Source organism: Megascapheus bottae, chromosome 5, assembly GCF_031878675.1.
Source record: "Megascapheus bottae isolate mThoBot1 chromosome 5, mThoBot2.hap1, whole genome shotgun sequence".
Lineage (NCBI taxonomy): Eukaryota > Metazoa > Chordata > Mammalia > Rodentia > Geomyidae > Megascapheus > Megascapheus bottae.
This window is the reverse complement of record NC_143513.1, coordinates 58,093,098-58,116,686: the sequence shown is the minus strand read 5'-3', so window position 1 is coordinate 58,116,686 and position 23,589 is coordinate 58,093,098. Positions and strand designations below refer to the sequence as shown.

Sequence of the window (23,589 nt, the reverse complement as noted above, 5' to 3'; positions counted from 1 at the left end):
ATGTCAGGGGCTGTTTTAACAAAATGTTTCACTTGCATATCACTGGTGTTTGATTTATTTTGCATCAAGCTCTTTATGTTTAAACACTGACAGGAGTTTAAATACAAAATGTTAGCTGTCACTATTCATTTAGCTGATTATGTGAGATGCCTTAGTTTTGAGAGATGGGGATACTGTCACCAAAAGAAACAACATTCTGACAAGTTCAAAGAATGCCTTCTTGAGGTCATAATTTTGTAGCCATGCTTCCGAGTGAAAGACAAAGAAATAGACAATACACAGTAAGGAAGGACATTGTATTTTACAATCAGCTGAAAGATAAAAAGAAACTGATTTCCACTAAATAAGCCATGGTTTCCACTGTCTCCTTATAATTCACTATATGCTGACAAGTCTTAAAATTTTAATTTTTAACCAACTTGACTCATTTATCCTTATAAACTAATTCATCTGCAAGTTTGTATCGATACCTTTATGGACACCAACCATTCTGCCTCTTTTAACAGAGAGTATTTTCATCTTGCATCTCAGATCAGGTTTTGTTTGCTGGCATCTGTGCATGCAGGTTCAAGGACACTTGTCTGCTAACTGGAAACCTATAGTCTGAACCTCTCCCCTAACATTCTGAAAGTCAGTCCGTCTAGCTTCAAGCTGAGTGAGGACCACTGGAATGCTAATTAATTTTGCCGTCAAACTACACTAAAGTTTTGTCAGATGTTATTGCACTTTGACATTTATAAGACAGTAATGAAAAAGTAGTCTTAAATGCTTTCAGTGATCTGTGAGACTCTCAAAAGTGGTTAGCGCCTGTGAGCACCAATTTGATGGTAAAATTCAAAATTTTTATACATGTTAAGCCTAGACTGCCTTTTACATCTCATGTTGTTATATTTTTATGTTATTGCTATACATAACACTTTTTATCTTACTTTTCATTTAACAGAAAAGTTCGCTAGCAAAGAGTATAGAAATAAATAAGAACATGTGGCAGATATAGTTACATAATAGAATGAATAAAATTGATACTAGAAATTTTTTTATTTCTAGTATTTTTAGAACTGGAAAGTCTATTATTTTTCTTAAAAACTTTTAATTAAATTGTATATAAAATTTTGTGAGAGAAGATAAACAGGAAAATTGAGATCTTTCCAACTTCTTGCTTTGCTTATCTTTAGTTCTCTCCTTCCTTACACAAAAGAAGCTTCCTCTGTGAATAGGTGGTGACATCTTCATTACTTTCTTTAAGAATAAAGTTATTGCATTTCTAAACTATATCGTCTTATTAATTTTCAAATTTTCTTGTACATCTTTAAGAAAAGGAGTGTACCAGTATAGGAAAAGGCATCTAATTAATATTTCATTTTATTACAGTACACTGACATTTGCTCTATCAGTAGAATTTATTACAGATCTTTGAATAAGTCTAACGCATATACATCATAACAAAAATAGACTAAAAGAAAGACCTTAAAAATCGACTGTCATTAGTTCTGTCATCCCTATGAAGCTAATGGGTTGGAAAAAATGGTCACTCTCTGAAACCAAAGTTGATATTTAATTGAAAGGAAATGCTTTTTTAATTGTAGTTTCTTCAGTTAGGGAAAAAAATAAAGTAAAAATACGTTGGCAGGAATATGAGGAAAGGACCACGGGGGCACTAGGGAAGTTTATACTCATCTGATTGTTAGTAGTAAAAAAAATGTGTAAGATGAATAAAAAAGCCTCTTTACAGTGTCAAAGGATTCATTATTATTTTTTTAGGGTTTCCTTCTGTATCATAGGCTTGTTTGGGATCAGCTTCAGGCTGGCTTTTCACTCATTACCTTCTAGATGTGGGCCCAGTATATCTGGCTGAAGTTGAAGTTTTATAAAAAAAATGAAGTGCAAAAGAGATGTATTTTAAGCAATTTGGGGCAAAATAAAATGTACAACTATTAAGTCTTGTTACTTATGAAATAGTATAGTTCTAATTTAAATCATATTAAACAAAGTAATATATTGATGAAGTCTGACCTATTCAAATAAGAAAATATGAAACTATTGCTCAAATAATTTATGTTATATTATCTGTTTTTTTTAGAGAAATGAACCCTTCAGCAGATATTCTATATATGTATACATATATTAAGCTCTCTGCTTGGACAGTATAATCATTTTCATATCTCTTCTCCACCTGCAAAATGGCAGCTCACTATTCCTTTGGTCTAACAGAGATGTGAATGTTCCATTTAAAAAGATCTCTGGTGCTACATGAAGCAATTTTTCTTTTAATTGGTCAGGAACAATGAAAGGTTAAAAAAATCTTTGTGGAAGTCTCTCTGTCAGTTATAAAGTTCTTATAATGCCAAGTACTTGTGCCTTGTTTATGGTGCTTTTACTGCTCTACTCTGTAGTCAGTCTACCATTTGTAAACACATCTTTTTGATGTTTCTGCCAACATCCTGGCAACAAAGCAGTGCAATTTCAAATGAGCTAATTAACTTAATTGTTGATGAAGCATGAAACAGTTCATCCACCCTGTGAGCTGCTCCGTGACAACATAAGAGTCTCAGCCTGCTAAGTTACTCATCTCCATAAGCCCTGTCTGGAGAAGCTCTTTACTTAGATCTCTCCTATGCCAGAATGGGCAGGGGGGAGGGGAGGTGGAAATGATTCATGAGACCTGAATATTTTCACTTGAAGAACCTCCCCCCTAAAAATAAGCTTTTAAAAATCAAATGTTGGGAATAAAAGTTAAGACTACCCAAGGCTCTGATTTTAATTAGATGAGCAATATATAATCAATTAAGCAAACATTCAGCCATGTATGCTACTTATGAATGACCAAAAAGTAAAACAATGATTTCTTTTAAGTTTTCCATACCATTAACTTCTACTTTTCATCCTTGCCATTAAATGTCATTATTTAAACTAGGGAATAAAAAAATCTTCAACTCAAAAATAAACTGCAAAATAAGCCTATCTGCTGAAACACATGAGGAGATTTTTAATGTATTCTCATGTATGACCTGGAATTTTCATTATAAGTTCAAACTTATGGGTATCCTACCTTATAAAAACATGTCTGCCTGTGATTAATATTGGTACCGTATTCTACTGCTATTGTTCATTTTTTCAAAAGCTTTATTGATGAATCATAAAAGATGGTCACAAAAGATGACCATGATGCGTCAACTTTCTGAATCTCACATGGATAATCCACTTGTTGGAATTCAGCTAAAGACTTTGTATATTTGTGGATAGATCTTTTCATAGACCCTTGATCTTTATTTATGATGTATCTAAAATTCCCATACAGTGAACCTCCCCCTCAAAAACTGAAGTTAAAACCTACTTTAAAAACTGTCCAAAATCTTCACAAATGCTTTCACAGCCAGGCCACTTGCAAACACCATGGCCATAGAGAGTGTGAGAGGCCCCAGTCTCCTCATGTGACGAGCTGCAAAAGAACAGGACGTCAGATTCATCTCAAAAAGCCATAATCGTTGCAGGCTGCTAGCGCCTGTCAGGTTACGATCAGTGACAAACAGGTCAAAACAGGTCAATTCAGCTCAGAGCAGTCAGAAAAATTTAATCGTTCTATTGAATAGTTCAACTGCCATGGCTAGATGATGTTCCAATTAGAGAAGAAAGAGAGCCAAAGATGACTGTTAATAAAGGAAGAAAAACTAAGAGGACTGTATAATATCATATGCTAATTCTGCCATATAACCTTCATGTAACATTTTGCATCTAAATAAAAAAATGCATTCCTATATGTTCAAGTATAAATATGGCATTCTTATAAGAGCAATAGCATACACTATCAATTTTTAAAATAATTTTAGAGGTATAAATGTGTAGGGAATTGAAATTACTACAGATATTTAATATTTATGTGTGGCCTACATATATTTTAGTAGCCATACTTGGTTCAGTATCCCACTTTGGATCAGTATTCATTAACTATACCCTTATGTAATTATTGTAGGCTTTTGACAAGTGACTATTATTCTGTGTAAAGAATCCTAAAGAAAATAACTTCTGAACTATATTATTTTCAAGATAATCTCAAAACAATAGCATACAGTGTGCATAACTGGATCATTTTATAAAAAAGCTAATGTGAACTTTTCCACCTGCTCAACTGGAGGCTATAAACTCTATTTTTTAACTACACAATCATTAAATGCTTGTTTCTTTGAAAAATTATTTATTTTAAAGATATAAATAATATATATCTCACTAAGGTAGATATATTTATATTTAAACAAATAACAATGAACATATACACTTACTTATAAGTCATGGATCTCTAACTGAACCTATGCTATTGTATTACACATTTTTCCAATTAATTTTTATCTTTTCAAGAAGACTTTGCTCTGAGAAATATTTTAGTTTATTGCTTCATGTCAATTACTTGAGAAGACTTGATCAGCTGTGTTAAATCTAAATAAATATAATTTTATAAACAAAGGTACCTGAATTTTCTTTTACAAACACATTTATTTTTGTTGTTGTTGGTCGTGGAACTTGAACTCAGTCCTGGGTGATGTCCCTGAGCTATTCAGCTCAAGGCTACCATCTTACCCCTTGAGCCACATTTTTTTGATGATTACTTGGAGATAAGAGTCTCAGGGACTTTACTCTCCAAGCTGGCTTTGAACCATGATCCTCAGATCTCAGCCTCCTGAGTATCTAGGATTATAGGCATGAGCCACTGTGCCCGGCTTACAAAAAGATTTTTACACAACAAAAATAAAGCAGGATATTGAATATTTACCTATCAATCTATTGTTTTGAGAATCAAATTATTTCTGTATTGATTATTAATCAAAGCCATATAGACAATGACCTCTATGTAAGAGTATGTTTAATATACTGAGGAGGATATAAGTGCATGAATCTTAACAGAAAAAAAGAAACTTGGTTTTAGCATGAAAAATGTAAAAAAAAAGTGCTCATATGAATCATGTTAATCATGGTACCTTAATCACAAATATACACAAAGCATTTCATATACCCTTGGAAAAAATATCTTTCTTCAGGAAAATTCACCAACCACATCTTTTACATCACTGACACTGGAATTGCTCTTTCTTTTAATAATAAAGAGAACATAGAAAATAATCTAACAATTTTTACCTAGTTTGTTCCCTGCATTTTGTTCTCATTAAATATAAATTTTTACTTTTAATTCGATCAATGATGACAGATACTGAATGTAGCTGTGTAGACTTACCTGTCTCGTCTTGCATTGAGTACTGAGGACTGTCCATTTACCATGGAATGATGAGTGATGGGTGGTGATGCTTTGGAAGTGGTGGAGGAGGTAGTAGAGGAGGAATTGTTGGTGGTGAGGTCCAGCCCTCCGTGTTTAATGCCATTGTCTTCCATACTGTGAACTCCAGTCACTTCTTTCCATAACTGCTGGATCTCAGCAGGGCTTAAGCCAGCTATAAAAGGAAAGAAAGCCCGACTAATATGACAAAAAGTTGATATTAAAAGTGTGGCTTATTAGTGAATTAATGCCAACAACAAAAGTGATGAATTGCTTTTATGTCACCAGAACTATAACTTTTGTCCTAAACAAGTAGTTATTTACTAAAGATTGGCATTTTGAAAGTGTTACTGAAATTAATAGTGTTGGAGAAAATATATGGGTTAATAGAAAAAAGAAAAGAATCCAGCAAGACTAAGCCTGGAAGTATATACTTGTAACCTCAACTACCCATAAAGCAGAGATAGGAATGATCAACAGTTTAAAACTGGCAAAATGTTAGTTAGACTTCATCTCAACAAACAAGCCAGGCATGGTGATTCACAATCCAGGTCACATGGAGAAATAGGTTTTAACCAAGGTCTAGAGCTGGACTTTTTAAAAGTACAAGCCTTTGTGGGAAAATATTTCATGTAGTTAAGTGCCTGCCCTCAATTTGCAGTACTGTTGAGAGAGAGAGAGAGAGAGAGAGAGAGAGAGAGAGAGAGAGAGAGAGAGAGAGAGAGAGAGAGAGAGAGAGAGACAGAGAGAGAGAGACAGAGAGAGAGAGAGAGACAGAGAGAGAGAGAGAGAGAGATCCTTATAAGTATTATTTGAAAATTAAACAATTGACCCGTTCACATATTCATACTTTAAGAGTAGCTTTTTTCTTTTCTTTTTGGTTGTTACTGTAGTTTGAACTCAGGACATCAATATGTTTGCATAGCTGGTAATCTACCACTTGGGCCACACCTTCAGTCTGGCTTTTTTTATGGTTATTTTGTAGTCCCAGAAACTTTTCTTCCCAGTCTGGTTTTTAAACTTCAGTCCTCTGGATCTCAGCCACCGCAGAAATAGGATTACAGATGTGAGCCACACAACCTCTGGTTAAGGGTGGCTTCCTCTTATGTGGCTAGGATTGTAGGCATGAGCCATCAATGCCTAGCTAGCTCTTACTTGCTGCTCATATATCAGTAATGAATGGAAAGTCAATTAGATTTTAGAAATAATGCATATCATAAAAAAGATAAAGCAAACATAAGTAAAAAGAAAAAACATAACCATAACTATATAGACATAAAAACCTACGTCTCTATAGACATGTTTTATTTCATAAATCAATATGTTTCTATGACATACAAACCCTTAGCCTAATTTTGATTAAGTTCTAAAAACTAAGTCCCAGTGATTGTATATAGAGATTCCCTTCTTGAACACTTGTTTGTTAAACTTGTCATTTGAAATATGATGTAAAAATCAATGTTAATAAATTCTTTAATCAAAAAAGAGAAAAAAAGATAAAGAAAAATAAGTAAAAAGAAAAAATATCAGAAAAAAGTTATCATTCAACTAAAAAAGAATGAGGTCTAACAATTTTCTGTTTTTTTTTTTGTTGTTCTTTTTTTTCTCAATAAGGCCGACTGCATAAGTTTTTCTTCAGGGTACCTTAGAAAAACCAGTATGTTTTCCTCCATGGGTTCTTTAGTAGATGATATTTAAAGCTCTTCTTCAGTTTTGTCTGATAGATAGAAAGCTCACTACTTACTTCAAACAATCCCTTGGTTCAAATCATACAAATTTACATGAGTATACAATCATAAGAATAGTAAAATTAGGTGAGATCTAAACATTTTTGTTGTTGTTGTTGTTATTGTTGTTTTGTCAATTGTGGGGCTTGAAATCTGGGCCTGGGTGCTGTCCCTGAGCTCTTCAGCTCAAGGCTTGTGGTCTACCAGTACAGCCAGAGTGCCACTTGTGGTGTTCTGTTGGTTAACTGGAGATAAGTCTCATGGTTTTTTGTGCTCTGGCTGACTTTGAATCATAATCCTCAGATCTCAGCCTCCTAAGCAGCTAGGATTAGAGGCATGCCGGGTTAAAACTTTTGGTTTTCAACAAAACTTTTGAAATGTGTTACTGAGATTACCAGTTATCACATGTGATTCACAAAATAACATCATTTCTTGAGCTAAATGCTTCACCTTTATTTTTTACCTTGTATTCCTTAAAGCTTACTACAATCTAACAAAATTAATATTTTTATTTTTAACCAACTTAGAGATAAAGAGGAAGAGATCAAAATTCAAAAATGTGTCTGACTGTACAAAGTGGTTAATCGATAAAAATGAGATTGTAATACAGATGGTCTGACTTCAGAGCTTTGTTTTTAAAATATTATATTAAGAAAACATTAAAATGACTGTCTAGGGCCCAGAATGGTGGTACATACCACTAATTTCAGCTAGTTAGGAGACAGGGGTTGTGAGGAACACAGTTCGAGGCCAGAGTGGACTAAAACATTAGCAAGTTACCATCTCAATAAACAAGCATAAACCTGCTGTTGTGGCTTGTTAATTGCAATCATAGCTACTCAGGAGGCATAGATAGGAAGAGCAAAACCCAGCCAACCCTGGATAAAAATGTAAAATTCTAGAAAAAATAACTGAGAAAGAGTTGACAGTATGATTTTAAGTGTCTGCTCAACAAATAAAAAATCTTGAGATTAAAAGGCAATAACACACATACACATCTACACACACACACACACACACACACACACATGCACACAAATGCAATACATATGTTAGGAAAATAAGGCTGAAATTATAATTATTATCATTTATCATTAAGTATTTGCTGTATTCTAGAACCTTATTAAATGCTTTACATTCATAACATCAGTTAATCTCATTGGAGATTTCACATGAACATAAAGAGTCATAGAAATGTTAACAATGCTGCCTCTGAACCACTAAAGTCATAAACAGTACATAGAATTCAAACCCTATAGCCCTTTTCAGCTCTAACCTCTGTACCCTTTATGACTAGGTGTGCCTCTTACACAAAGGCAGAATTGCTATTCAAACCATCCTTATGCCCAACCCAGTGTTCATGACATCATCTCTAGTGATAGTGATCAGGAACATAGGTAGAATGGGTGGGTTGGAATTAGCATGGGACAGAGGCAATGAGGAGGGGAGTGAACATTTTTACACCCAACCCTTAGTTTGTAAAATTAAGGATGAATGTAGTGGTAAACAGCCAATGGCACTGGAAGAATGTTATCTGCCTCCCTCTCAGAGATAGGTGACTCCAAGCTCAATTATAGAAGTGTTTGATCAGTGTTAACCAGTTCTCTTTTCCATTATACCTTCTAACATTTTTTTAAAGCTTTATATTTTTTCTATAAAATATTTATTTATTTAGCCAGTCCTGGGGCTTGAACTCAGAGCTTAGGCATGGTCCTTGAGTTTGCTCATGGCTACCACTTGATCCATAGAACTACTTTGGCTTTTTCTGCATATGTGGTACTGAGGAATCGAATCCGAGGCTTCATGAATGCTAGGCAAGTACTCTACAATTATGCCACACTCTCAGACCCAAAATAAATATTTTTAAGCTGTCTATGGATCAATTTTATTCCTACAGATTCTTTCCAATAAAACTGAATTAATATGAACAGGTATTTCATGAATTACTGTCATACCTTTAGTGGCTACAACAGACTAAGGACTAGTGTGTTCTAAATAAATATTTGTTGACTGATTATGAAAAACATGTTGATTCCCACATGGAAACTTGCAGCTTTTAAAGGTTATCCTATTCATGAACACTGTTACCTACAAGACAAATATCTAAAAATTATAACTGATACTAGTAGATTTTACACAGATTGGTGACATTAACATTTTTAACCTTGTGAATGAAAATACTAGCTCATGATTCATTAGTAACTTACTTATGGGTTCGGCTAATATTTCAATAATTTAAGTATATTTATCTTCTGTAGGATTTCCATATTATTTAAAATTAGCAATATTCATCAGACAATAATAAAATGAAAATTACTTACTACTGTGACCTTGTGACAAAGCCTTGACATCTAACAATTCTTTAACTCTTCTTTATGGATCTAACCCCAGTTATAAATATGTGCTAACAAATATTACCAATTTTGTACAATTCTGAAAGTTTTAAAGTCTTGATAGTTCACAAGAAGTATTTCTTTTTTTTCAGCAAGAGATAAAAAGTTGAATTAACTGGTGTTCTATTAAATGTAATCTTCAAAATACCATTAATCCAAGTAGTGTGTAGGTCTAGAACAGATACGTGTAGCACAACTAGGGCAAAAAAACCTTGAATCTTAATGATTTCAATATGTTCCAAATATGTTTGCCGAATATCTCCAGAAGCTCATTTTATAATTACATGAATTTATATCAGGTTCAAATAGATTTACAGATGAGGACTAACCATTTGATCTGTAGCTCACACTCCTCTTCAAACTACAGGCTTCCTGTTGATATTCTAATGTAACCTTACCAGATTTTTGAAACATATTTTCAAAATGGAGTATCTGTTTCTAGAACTTTTTATCCCCTTCGTCTTCATCTGTTTTATTTATACATGTGCACTGCTCCTTTTGTGCCAGATATAGCTTTACATGCTTCCACATGATAACTAATACATTTCATGCAACCTATTTGTATTATATTTTAATTTTTTATTTTATTATTATCAGTGGTAATGGTTTTGGGGTTTGGGATTATACACAGGTCGTGTAAGCAGAGTGTTTAGTTCAGGCTACTCATCACTTGTTTCAGGACCTCTTCCCTGGATGCCTTGTCTAACAGTTCAACGTGTTCCATTTTTTCTTATGCTGACTTTCATTTTTCTGATCCTTATATTTATTATATGTTCCCCATTTGCCACTCGTTTGTCTACAGGTTACTCACTTATTATCTACATTTAAAAACGCTTTCCTTGTGATGACAGGGATCTTCAAGAGCGCATATAATTCCTGGAAGAATTTCCAATTTGGTCAGAACCCAATTGTCCCAGCAAATGTTCTGTGTGAGTCTAGTTGGTTTGAATATTACAGAGAAAGAACCAAGCTTTATCTTAAGATGATTCACTTTCTCATACTAACTCATTGTAGAAAGATATATACACACATGCACAGAGAAAGACACACACATATAAATATTCTTTCAGTGTCCTTTCCTTTTTATGTCCAGTAATTAATTTTTAAATGTTATAGTATGTATAGGTAATGATGCAAAACAAGCCTACTGTGAAATTTCTAAATAAGTGTTCTTTAATGATACTCTGCCTTTGTTCTATGGCTACTTTTAATGAATATTAATAACAAGACTTTCATAGAAGCATTTACATTACATATATATATATTTAAGAAAACTTTAACAATTTGGACTGGGATATTACCATGTACTTTCCAATTTTAATCTTAGCTTTTATATTTGAAAAAGCAGTGTACCCATGGCCAAAATAATCATATCCCTCAGGAAAGAATACATTGCAAAGGTAAATTTCCACTCCACCCCTAACATCTAGTCTTTAATTCTTCTTTCCTGAAGAGAAATATAGTTTCTGGAATATCTATCAGATTGTGCTTCTTATCTGTTAAACCTAATGAATTGCTGATTTCTATTTTCCAGAGGACTAATATAAGTCACAAATACAATCTATCTTTAACATGTATCTAACCAAAGGTATCCTAACTATACATTTTCTACAAATGTCAGATTATGAGTAGTAAAAATAAGCATATGTTTAAATCCAAGATCAACACCAATATCTCCATCAATAAATACACTTATCTTCTGATATATGTTTCAAAAACTTTCATTTGGAAGGGACACAACAGAGAAAATGAAAAACAAATGTACTCAATACCTGATTTATGTAACTGTAACTTCTCTGTACACCAATTTTCCAACAAAAATTAAAATTGAAAAATAAACGTGCTGTGATTTTTTTTCTACTAAGTATTTTATATGTTGCTCTTTTTCATTCTTTCTTGTTTTTTTTCTTCTCCATTTCTTTATTGGCTGCTAGGGTATAAACTCAGGGCCTGTTTTAGACTGGAGGTGTAGCTATGTGGTACAGCATAAGTATCAGAAAAGAAAAGAAAGAAAAGTTAAAAGTCCATATTAATGTTATTAATTTTGTTTCAGTAGCCAATTCTATTTTATAACAAATAGAATTATAATTGAATCAATGCCTTTTTGTTAATATTTTCAGAAAAGTTTAATATAATTTTAATATTTTCTATGCATTTAATTATTTACAAGTTCATTTTTATACCTAAAATTAACCAAATTCTTAGGCAGCTTCTCAGAGTGTTATTTTACACAATTTAATAAAATTTCAGTCCAGTGCTGATGTATTAGTGTATTTCAAATCCCAAAGGAGATTTTCTTGCCAATTTATCAATCTACAATTTTATAGGATTTGAATCAATTCAGGTGCCAGTAGCTCATGCTTGTAATCCTAGCTACTAAGGAGGCTGAGATCTGAGGATTGAGGTTCAAAGCCAGGCCAGACACAAAAGTCTATGAAACTCTTATCTGCAAATAATCACCAGAAAACTGGAAGTGGCATTGTGTCTCAATATGGTAGAGCTGAAGAGCTGAGACAGGCTCAGAGTTCAAGCTCCACAACTGACAGGAAAAAAAAAGGCATTTGAATCACAAATCTGCATTTGAATCTGATTTTGAATGTTACTAACAGTGCATGTTGCTGGTGTTTTAACACAATTAAATAAAATACTTATCTATGAAAATGCATGACCACTGAACAAGCAAACACCTGAGGTGGTGAAGAAGGCATGAGGTAAGAGCCAAATCGCTTATTTGGGCTAAACATGGAGGTCAAAAACTATCTTCAGCACATTTTTCAGTCAGAAAGATCATTATTATATTTTACTTCAAACATTTTCACTTATGGATAATACAACAGCTCTGATCCTAAGCTCTACGGGGTGCTTTCTCAAAATAGTATTGACAGCCTGGAACTGGTGGCTCATGCTCTAATCCTATCTACTCAAGAGGTTGCAAGCCAGCCTGAACAAGAAAGTCTGAAAGACTCATATCCAATTAACCATCAAAAAGCCAAAAGTGGAGCTATGGCTCAAATGGTAGAGCACCAGCCTTAATTATAAAAGCTAAAGTACAGTGTGCAAATCCTGAGATCAAGCCCCAGAACCAGCACAAAAAGTACAATAGAAAAATAATATTGACTAAAGTCCACAATTCTGTAGTTGGTCTTTCAAATTGGTAATATAAATGTTATATTCTAACTAAACTATAAGTCCTCAAATATTGAAAAAGTTAGGGTGAAATAAAAATTTCCCCCAAGATATTTCAGTCTACATTCATTACTTTTATGTTTCAAGACACCTGGTGACTGTCTGAAACTGTCATCAACACAAATGCTGTAATTTACTACATTTTCCATTTGAACTAAGTCTGTGCATCTACTGAATGCAGTCTGGGATGTGACAGAAAGATTAGCATGATCTGTTTCACAATTTCATAGGTACAATACTCCTGCCTCTAGTAAATCTCACTAACTCAGTATATAGTTTTCTTCCTTTATTAAGAACTTCCAATAACACTCTCTTCCCACTTACAGTTGATACCTACAGCTAGCTTTTCCTTCACACATCTGAATTTATGATACCATTGCTCTCCTCCTTTGAGGCCATTATTAGGGAATGGTCATTTCCTAAATAATTCCCAGACAGATAGTTCCTGGGTAGCACATATAATATGGGCATGCTGAATGGCAGGGTAGATCATGTCCCAGATAGCATGGATCAGAATGGCATAAGCCTTCATTAAGCTAACTCAAATGAAAAGCTATTTAAAATTCTTGAGGGTCTTTTATTTCTATTAAAAATGTTTGGGCTGCTGTTAGCCGCAGGTAACTAAACTTGAGGAAAGCAAAATTTCAGAAGTGGAGACCTGAAGTCACTAACGACTTACTTCTGGCTAGACAGGCAGACAGGCTACAGTATTGTACATTAACTGGCTTTATAATTAATATTTTACTTGAGACTGATTTTTAAATCCATCTGTTTTTTCTTCTTGTGCCATAGTATACATCAACACTTTGTATATTTAAAGATATACTTAATTATCCAGTTTTGATTAAACTTCAACATTACAGGAATATTAATATTGACCTAAATGATTAATACTTGTAATAATCTATGCGGAAAATGATAAAAATACAGTACCTATAACTTGAAAGAAAATTTTCTATAAATTTATTCTATCAAAATTATGTAATTATATTGCTTATATTTAAATAGAATTTTATAAAGTTTAAGATCAGAAGGAAAGGTGAATACAGGTATAATATTTAGACAGAACAGAGGGGTAAGGTTAGAAGAATCAGCCAGTTTTGTACATAGTGAACTGAGAAACTGATAATAAAAGTATTCAAAATATTTTATTCTGAAATAAATTGTAATGAAGACAGAAATGATTCAGAGCTCACATTACCCAACAACTGCTCTTTTATTTTTCTCACTCTGATTTGGACTTCTAGCAGAGTAATGTAACATAACTACAGATATGGAAGATGGTATATGCCCCTTTGCTGTGGCTGATCAATACATCTGACACACATTCTGCTGTATTTGACTGATAGGTACACACAAGATGTGTCGTCTAAACGCTGTAAAACACAATGAGAGCTCTAGTTTGTCTCAACTTCATGGCACCAACAAAACACCATTCAGTGACCCAACTAAGATTGTTTTGTTTTTTGTTTGGCTTGTTTTGGTCTTTGTTTTCTAATAGTGCTGTTTGAATTCAAGGTTTCATTCTTATAAGCCAAATGACTCTATTTTTACCTCACCTTTTTTTTTTTTTTTTTTTTTTTTTTTGCCAGTACTGGGCTTGAGCTCACGGCCTGAGCACTGTCCTTGGGCTTTCTCAAGGCTAGAGCTCTACCACTTGAGCCTCAGCACCACTTCCGGCTTTTTTCTATGTATGTGGTACCGAGGAATCGAACCCGGATCTTCATGCATGCTAGGCAAGCACTTTAACCACTAGGCCAAAATCCCGGTTCCTACCTCACCTTTTAATAGAAACATGTTTGAGTAAGTTCAACTGAGTGACTTCAACTATCTTATCGAAGGTAAACTTTTCTTCTTAATATGGTGACACATACTTGTAACCTCAACCTGCTATGGCAGGAAGATCTTGCATTTGAGGGCAATCTGGAGTACATAATAAGTATAAAATGTACCCCCAAATTAAAAAAATAGTGTAAACTCTATTGTCAAAGTTTGATTTCAGATATTTCTCTTCCTAAATGTTCTCCATATGTGTGCAGTATTTCTTTTGTGCCAATGGAAAGTAAAAACAGAAGAAAAGAAAAAAGAGATGATATGTTCAGAAATTAAAAAAAAATCATAGCTGGGTGCAGTGGCTCACACCTGTAATCCTAGATACTCAGGAAGCTGATATTTGAGGATCTCAGTTCAAAGCCAGCCTGGCCTCTAAAGTCTGTGAGACTCTTATGTTCAATTAACAAATAGAAAACGAAGTGGTACTCGAGGTGGTAGCCTTGAGCTAAAGAGTTCAGGAACAGTGCCCAGGCCCAGAGTTCAAGCCCCACAACCAACAACAACAAAATAAAGTTGTCAGAAATGACTACATAATACATTACATTGCTTATTTTTGAGAGAAATAATTTAATAAATATATTTTAAACAAGTTACATCATGCTAGTATTTACACCTGTTTTAAAATTACCTAAGATAGCTTTACTAAATTAAGATTCTCAGTGATTCATGTCATTCAGATTCAAAATACAAATCTCATTTAAACTTTACTGCAAAAATAACCAATGAGTTTTGGTAATTTCACTAAAGAAAACCATGCTTGTACTGAATCAACAACCAACTAACCCTTTTCTTTTTTTAACCTATTGCTTCATTTGTTCTCAAATTGTATTTATTTTTCTACTGACCATAATTTGTGAACAGAACACTTATTTTCTGCCTTAATTATTTATTGTTATCTAAACTTCATTTTTTGAATATCTGGGAGTGTCTTGGTCAGATTATCTGGAAGATAGGAAGTCACATATAAAGGGGCTGTCTGGGAAAATAAATCCACAAGACAGGGCTGGGTGCTGGCAGCTCATACCTGTAGTTCTAGCTACTCAGGAGGCTCAGATTGGAGGATCACAGTTTAAAACCAGCCCAGGCACAAAAGTCTGTGAGACCTTTATCTCCAATTAAGCACCAGACTACCAGAAGTAGTCTGTGGCTCAAGTGAATAGTACTAGCCTTGAGCTGAAGAGCTCAGGGACATTACTCAAGCACAAAGTTCAAGCTCCACAACAGACCAAAGAAAAAGAAAGAAAGGAAAAGGGGCTGGCAGTTGGGCCTACTGGTAAAGTGCTTGCCTTGCATGCACGAAGGCCTGGGTTCAGTTCCTCGGTACCACATGCAAAGAAAAAAGTGGTGTGAGGCTCAAGTGGTAGAGCTCTAGCCTTGAGAAAGTCCAAGGACAGTGCTCAGGCCCTGAGCTCAAGCCCAGGACTGGCAAACAAATAAAAAGTTAAAGAAAGAAAGATAGAGAGAAAGAAAGAGGCTCTTCACACTGTTCTTAATTTCATGTCCCACAAAAAATGATCACATATATTTTTTAATTTGCTTTGTTGGGGAATCTAACTTTATATGTTTACTTATCCTTGCTTTTCTATACTGTATCAGAAAGTCAGAACTGTATTGAGAAAATACTAGTATAATGTGAAAAAATTTAATGACTTGAATTAAAATTTACTTGAGCTAATAAATTTCATTCCAACAAAATCCAAATGCAGAGCCAGGAGTTTGGCCTAGTGGTAGAGTGCTTGCCTAGCATGCACGAAGACCTGGGTTCCATATCTTGGTACCACATACATAGAAAAAAAGCTGGAAGTGATGTTGGGGCTCAAGTGGTAGAGCTCTACGCTTGAGAAAGTCCAAGGACAGTGCTCAGGCCCTGAGCTCAAGCCCAGGACTGGCAAAAAAAAAAAATACAAATTCGAATATCCTTTAGTGAAGCATAGTGATAGAATTTTTATTTGTATAGAGAATTTAGCAGCTATTTGTTGTTTATCATTATTTATCTATTTTATTTGAATTTCTTTTTTAAAAGTTAAGCATTATGCATGCATCTAATAGCATTGGGGTACACAAAAAACAATATTGTAAGGAACTTTTTTCTGTTTTTTTCTGATACTGTGGCTTGAGCCCAGGACCAAGCTGTTCTCCCTTCACTTTTGCCCTCAGTGATAGTACTTAACCATTTTTTTCCAAGATTCTAATCAGGATCCTCAGATCTCAGCCTCCTCATAGCTAAAACTATGTACTGTACATGAATAGGCAATGCTATTTAAAAAATAAAAGGACATTCTATCCATTTGATATAGGGTGGAACATCATAAAGCATAATGTGGAGTCTACATTGTAGATTCATTTGATATTTTATATATAGAAATTTCAGTGTGATTATTAGGAACTTTTATCAATTGTTTATCAAATATCATTATCAGTTCACCTATATTGAGTGGGGTGCTGCTCACCTGACCATCTTGTATATTCATTCATATTTGTGTTGTCTGGCATCAGCATCCCCACACTAACACATTTACTAATAAATGTACATTTAATATCTGACAGAAATACTGCACACTTGAAGACAGTGTGTGATTACAGTTCTTTATTATGGTCCAGAAAATAGACCATGTTAAGATTCACATTGTAAATCTAACTGTAAGGCCACAGAAAGCAACATTTCTCAGCCTATGCAATACGGCTTAGAAATACAAAAATCAGAAGGAGTTGTGAAGGAAGTTTGATAGCTACCTTGAGGCAGTGATTGGACAGGAAGTGCTGCCTGGCCAGGTGGGATGGAGATGAGTCCCTGCCGCTGTAGGCTCAGCAGGTGTTGCTGCTGCTGCAATTGTTGCATCTGGATGAGCTGCTGCTGGAAGACAAGCTGCTGTGCTGCCAACTGCTGCTGTTGCTGTTGCTGCTGCTGCTAGCATTAAAGAAAGATAAAAAAGAACCCAAGCCAATCAAAGCAGAGATCATGGGCCCACACATACCACTCTCATACAGAGAAATACACATTCTATCCACTCCTCAAGTGTTTCTGGTCCTTCCATAGTCAAAGTTCTGGGGCACAAATGTGAGCAGGTTCTAGTTGCTCAGTTGCCTTTTTTTCCCTCAAACAGTAAAGACTGGCTAGGAACCATGGAATTTGCATGAAGAGTACACAACAATGTCTGGAGCGAGTATATAACAAACACATAAAAAAAACAAGTGGGTAGCAGATATAATAAAAAGTATTTGGACAAAAAAAGAATAACACTTCTAGACATTTCCAGCTTCCATAATAGTCTCTTTGTTTTGTTTGCCATTGAGTAAGTCTGAGCCGCAGAGATTTATGCATGTGGCCTCTGGTGATCTATTAGTAAACTGGGATACAGCCCTCCCAGGACAGCCCTGTTAGCTCTCTCTCTTCCCTCTCCTCTCTTGTTGAAATATATTAAAGGCAAAATTATGTGCACAGCAAAAAAGAAATGCCTTATTATAAAGAAAAGTATAACTTCCAATTTTGTGAGGCATTACAAGATGAACCAGAGTTCTTTGGACTCGGGAGGGTAGAAGATGGCAGTCACACTTCAAAGGAGGACAAGCTGCTGTGGAAGACCTTTTCTTTTTAGTTTGGGGAGAAGAGAAACTTCTGATGCGCTCACTGGAAAACAGACTGCATAATGGAGCAAGTCATGTGGATTGCCCAAAGCCTCCGGAGAAATAAGGGCGCGTTTTCTATTCTGTAGTTGATGGCTGTCTGAAATTCTATTCACAAATCCAAACAGAAACAAAGCCTCAGGAGGTCAGAACTGTTTCCTGTACGTTTGCATAATGGGCGGCTTGAAGACAACAGCTCTGATACCTGCTGATCAATTTAACTACTTCAACATGTTTTGTTTGTGTTATGTTTATATTTGATGCTGTTTGCTGACAAGTGCAAGCTAGGCCTGAGAAGCCAGCTTGTCAGTTTGATTTATGAGCATATCAAACTGTAAGTTTCCACTCCCCAATCCAAAGCTACAGAGCAGTTCATTAATCAGGGGCCTGTGACTTTGAAATCTGTGCTCAACCTGTGTCTCCCTTCGTTTCTCCCTTCCCCCTAATAATGGGATATATTTGCATGCATGTTCTCTCAGCTGTACCACTGAGGACAAAAAAACCGGGGGGGAAGGATACCTCACCAACTTAGCTTCTCAGTGAATACAAGATCATCAGTAATTTGTCCACCACATGGCTCTCTTTGTGGCCTGTGATTCATTAGTGACTATTAGAAGAACAGCACTGGATTGGGACCAAGTCCCATGCTACAAAAAAGGGACACAGGAGAGCTCCCCTGTCACAGTTATTAAGCTCAGAAAAAAAATATATGTATATATATATATATATATATATAAAACACTACAGTTTTGACAAGCAAGATCCTTGTTACAGCCTTGTCTCCTTGAGTCCCTTCCCAGCTCGTATGATTCCACAACAGTGAGATGACTGGATCCTACCTCTTTCGATTGCTTTCCAGGATGTGGAGGTGGTGGAGGTGGTGGCTGCTGCTGCTGCTGCTGCTGCTGTTGTTGCTGCTGCTGTTGCTGCTGCTGCTGCTGCTGTTGCTGCTGCTGCTGTTGCTGCTGCTGCTGCTGCAAAAGCTGAAGATGTAACTGCTCTTGCTGTTTCTTGTAAAACTCTTGTAGTTGTTGCTGAATAAACCATTTTGACTTTAATAAATAAAGGCAAAAGTTTCATGTAGTATAAATCTCCTAAACTCTGCTAGACTGGCACATGGTAGAGAAGCCATAAGATTCACCTCACCAAAAGAGAAAGAGACAGAATTACCTCCTATGCTCTTCCTCTCCCTGCTCCTGCCCCTCCCTCCAAAGCAACTCTGACATTCTCCAATCCAGAATCTAAAACTTCCTTAGCAACTTGAAAGGTGTATGTTGGGAAGTCAAGAGCAGCAGAGTAGATGGGTGAGGGGAGGAGAACAGAGTGGGGAATCTCTAAAACTTGAGGGGAGGCGTTGTATTTGGGAGGTATGGAGAAGAAGGGGAAAGGGGTGACATTGATCATGATGCATTCCACTGATGAACTGATGAATGATATAACCCCTTGGTACAACTACTTAACAATAATAAAAATATAAATTTTATAAAAGGTGTTATAGATAAACTTCAACCTAAAAAGTCAAAGCCAAATAAATGGTTCATTTATTCATTTGAAGTTCTATTGGTATAGAAAAATCACATGCATATGAATAAAAAGATTGCCCCATAAAATCAGATGGTTCGGGATTTATTAGAAAAATCATTCAATCCATCAAACTTTTAACTAGCTTGTATTTCTCATTGGAGAGGATAGCAAAGTACTAAATCATGTAAGAAGTTAGGTTAAGTACAATGTATTTTCAATGACCAGTAAGAATATAATACAAAGCCCAGTTTAGATATATTCAAGGCTCTGCTGAGTTCCTATGAAAACAATCTATTTTAGGAGTGTAGTCTAGTGGTAGAGTGCTTGCCTAACATGCATGAAACCCTGGGTTTGATTCCATGGTATCAAATACACTGAAAAAGCCGGAAGTGGTGCTGTGGCTCAAGTGGTAGAGTGCTAGAAAGCCCAAGGACAGTGCTCAGGCCCTGAATTCAAGCCCCAGGACTGGCAAAAAATAAGAATAAAAGAGAAAAAAGAACTTTTTTTACCTGGTATATTGTATATTTGTTTATTTGAAATAGAGAAGGGAAAGGGGGAAACCAGGATGATGGGGAGGGGGTGGGGAGGGGAAGGGGGACAAAAACATGAGAAGGAGTATCAAGTCTCGAGAAGTGATGAACCCATTACATGATGAATGTACCTGTAACCCCTCCATACATTATCCAAACAATAAAATACAATTAAAAATGAAAAAAAAACACTATAGTTATTATTGGGGGGAAAAAAAGGTAAGTTTCATGGATTTGTAGGTTAGTCTAACTCCAGGTTATGTAAATTTTTCTTTCCTTAATTGATCAAAACATTTTGGAGAAGAAAATGCAGGATGTCACCTTCATGTTAGCAAAGTGGTCATTACCCATTTCCTACTCATATGAAGTCAAGGCAGTGCTAACTTTAAAAGCAAGAATGACTTGTGGCAAGTCCTGTTGCAACTGTTCTTGACAAGTCGCCTCCACATCACATGTACCTGATAATTTGACTATTAACATACGGACTCGTTCTACTTTCAAACGACACTCTCCCTGTTTATTCTGGACTAGATATGTGCCTTGACAGAAGACTGGGAAACTTCTCTTCAGTGGCCTACTTAAAATGTTTACCATCGTGTTCTAACCCGCCAGAAAGGCGGGAGCCTCTCCGTGGAGTCCAGGGGCTGTCAGATCGACCCCGGTGGTGCACACCACGGTTCGCGTGTAAGAGTGGGGGGGGCGGGGCATTAGCACACCAAAGCAGGTAACCCACATTACCTGCTGCAGCATGACTGCCTGCTGCTGCTGGAGGAGGGCTTGGAGCTGCTGAGGAGACAGGACTTGCTGCTGCAGGATCTGCTGCATCTGCTGAGGGGTGATCACCTGGGGGGTCATCATGGCCACGGACACAGGCACCTTTCCCAGGGAGAGCGAGAGAGAGAAGGAGGGAGGGAGGGAGGGAGGGAGGGAGAAAGAGAGAGAGAGAGAGAGAGAGAGAGAGAGAGAGAGAGAGAGAGAGAGAGAGAGAGAGAGAGAGAGAGAGAGAGAGAGGGATTTGGTGAGCGAGAGCACTGCATCTCCTCGCTGGAGTTCTCCAGCGTGCGCCCTGGGATGGCATGTGACTACCTGACCATGACATCCAGGCAGCAGAGTACTGATGGCTTTCCAAAGGCATCAGATTTCATCAGACAGCAAGTTTTATGTACCACGGGTGTTTTAGGCCTGAGGCCTAAAGATGTTTGTGCATTGGCTAATGTAGTTACTGATTAACAATTGCGTGTCAGGGTTCTCAGAATTGCATTACTGATCATCTTATCGCAGTCACTCCATTGGTAAGTGAAAGTCTTCTGCAATGTTTTAAGGTTATGATTCAAAATATATAATGAGAATTAAACAACTGGAAATAATACACATATTTGAATAACTATGTTATCTAAACCCGTTGAACACATATATGTAGAATTTAGTTAAATAACACAATCACCACCTCCAAAAAATGTTTAGCTGGATATAATAGAAAATATATGTGGAAATAAATATTAACACATGAGCACCTGCAATACCATAATTATTATTCTTTCCTTCAGAAAAAAACTTATCTATATTGTTTCTAGTTTCTTCTTGAAATATGATTTGATGTTAAACAACTCATACAACATATATATACATTTATATATATTTTTTAATCACTAAACCAAACGATAAAAGTTGTTTTGAAATTGTCTTTCTCTCTTTTACTTTTGCTTATAGTTTTAGGAATGAAAGAGGCAAAGAGAAAAGAAAGTGGGATAGAAAGAAAAAGGAAAAGGAAAACTCTTGGCAGAACACCCTAGAAAGAGTGAAGAACATGAAGAAATAGAGTATGAGAGGAAAGACACAGGAAAGCTGGAGGAACATTTCCATTCAGTTCAGCAGTACTTGCTGTGTTAGAAAGCACTGTCACACTAACCAGCATGTAATAACAAAACTTAGACACTCGCCAAGTTTGCAACCTTTCAAAAACTAGGAAACACAATTTACTGTTACTATATATAAAAGCAAGTATTTATATATGTAACTACATAACGATATAATAATTAGATATATATATTTGTATATATAATACACACATCTTCAACCAAGTTGATCATTCTCACAACCAAGTTGTGAGAATCTTGTGATATTTCTCACCTAATAACTCCTTGTCATTTTTCAGTGTATATAGTGTTTTTACATAATTATCTCTTTTCATGTAATTATCTTTATGGCTACCAGTAAAAGCACTTTATGTGAAATGATCACAAGTGAATTTCATAGGGATAATGCTATGAATGGAGGCATGCTAGAGTACAGTACAAGAATACATTAAGATTTCAGCATATATAGTATCACTGTGGTTTGGTGATATTATGACTGATTTGGGATTTGGTATACATCAACGTTAACCAAGTTCTCTGACTTCCCATCCTTTAAAATCCATTAGTCTTTTCAGTGTGTACTGTGGGTTACTAAATGGCGTGTGAGTCTCCTTGCAAGTTGTAGATATGACATATATATAAATGTAAATATATACATATTTAGTGTTTACATGTATGATCTGTTTCAAATTCTAAGGGAACTGTTGCCTTCTTTTTTGGAAATTCACAACTAAATAAACTCTACTATGTACTTACATTCAAATTAAACACATAGGTTGGAAAAAAAGTAGGCACACTTCTAGGGAATGTCCAACTACAGGTAAACCAACAGTTGTTTGAATTCACACATGTAAGCTCCACACACACACGCACACAGAAGTACGAAAAATTTAAAAATATAAAAATTATTTCAATCCACAGAAACCAGTTTTCCCTCCAAGAATCATCAGTTACAAGTTCTGTGCAACCAGGTCTGCTACCTTTCTGTAAATTCAGTAATATTGAATATAGAACTCCTTTTCAAATGTCTAATTTTAAGCGACTCGCTCTTCCCTCCCTTCCTACTGCTGCTACTGCCTATTACTTTTCATTGCCACCACAAACTCCTCTGAGAATTTGCTGCAAAAAATGAGGAGGAGTACACAGAAAACTTGAAGTAATATACCATCTATCAATGTTTAAACAAACACGACATTTAAAAATCTATGGTTAATTCTTTCTCTTTTTTTTTGCCAGTCCTGGGGCTTGAACTCAGGGCCTGAGTACTGTCATTGGGCTTTTTCCTCAAAGCTAGCACTCTGCCAGTTGAGCCACAGCATCACTTCTGGCTTCTTTCTATGTATGCGGTTCTGACTTGGGTCTTCCTGCATGCTTCCTGCATGCTAGTCAAGCACTCTACCACTAGATCAAACTCCCAGCCCCTATCTTTCTTTTTTCTTTTTCTTTTAAATATTTTTATTGTAATTAATAAAAGGGTTACATGATATTTGCCAGATAGAAGGTGCATTAATTCACATACATTGATACCCTTTCACATGTCTTGGTCCCCATTACCCTGCCCCCCATCCCCCCATCTTGGCCTAACTTTTTAAAGACACCCAATGCACCAACTTCTGTATTACATTTAAAAAATATTTACTAGCTCTAAATTTC

The 23,589-nt window shown here is 35.6% G+C and overlaps 1 protein-coding gene across 1 annotated transcript in view; it reads right to left on the bottom strand.

Moving 5' to 3' along the window:
- The window catches only part of Foxp2 (forkhead box P2), a 437,066-nt gene that overhangs the window by 48,711 nt on the left and 364,766 nt on the right, over positions 1-23,589 (bottom strand). Inside the window, exons 6-11 of the mRNA XM_090333180.1 lie at positions 20,819-20,956; positions 18,866-19,060; positions 18,232-18,234; positions 17,136-17,310; positions 5,225-5,438; positions 3,335-3,439 (exon numbers count right to left, since the gene is read on the bottom strand). Of these exons, the coding sequence (XP_090189306.1) occupies positions 3,335-3,439; positions 5,225-5,438; positions 17,136-17,310; positions 18,232-18,234; positions 18,866-19,060; positions 20,819-20,956 (830 nt within the window). The remainder of the gene's footprint in view (positions 1-3,334; positions 3,440-5,224; positions 5,439-17,135; positions 17,311-18,231; positions 18,235-18,865; positions 19,061-20,818; positions 20,957-23,589) is intronic.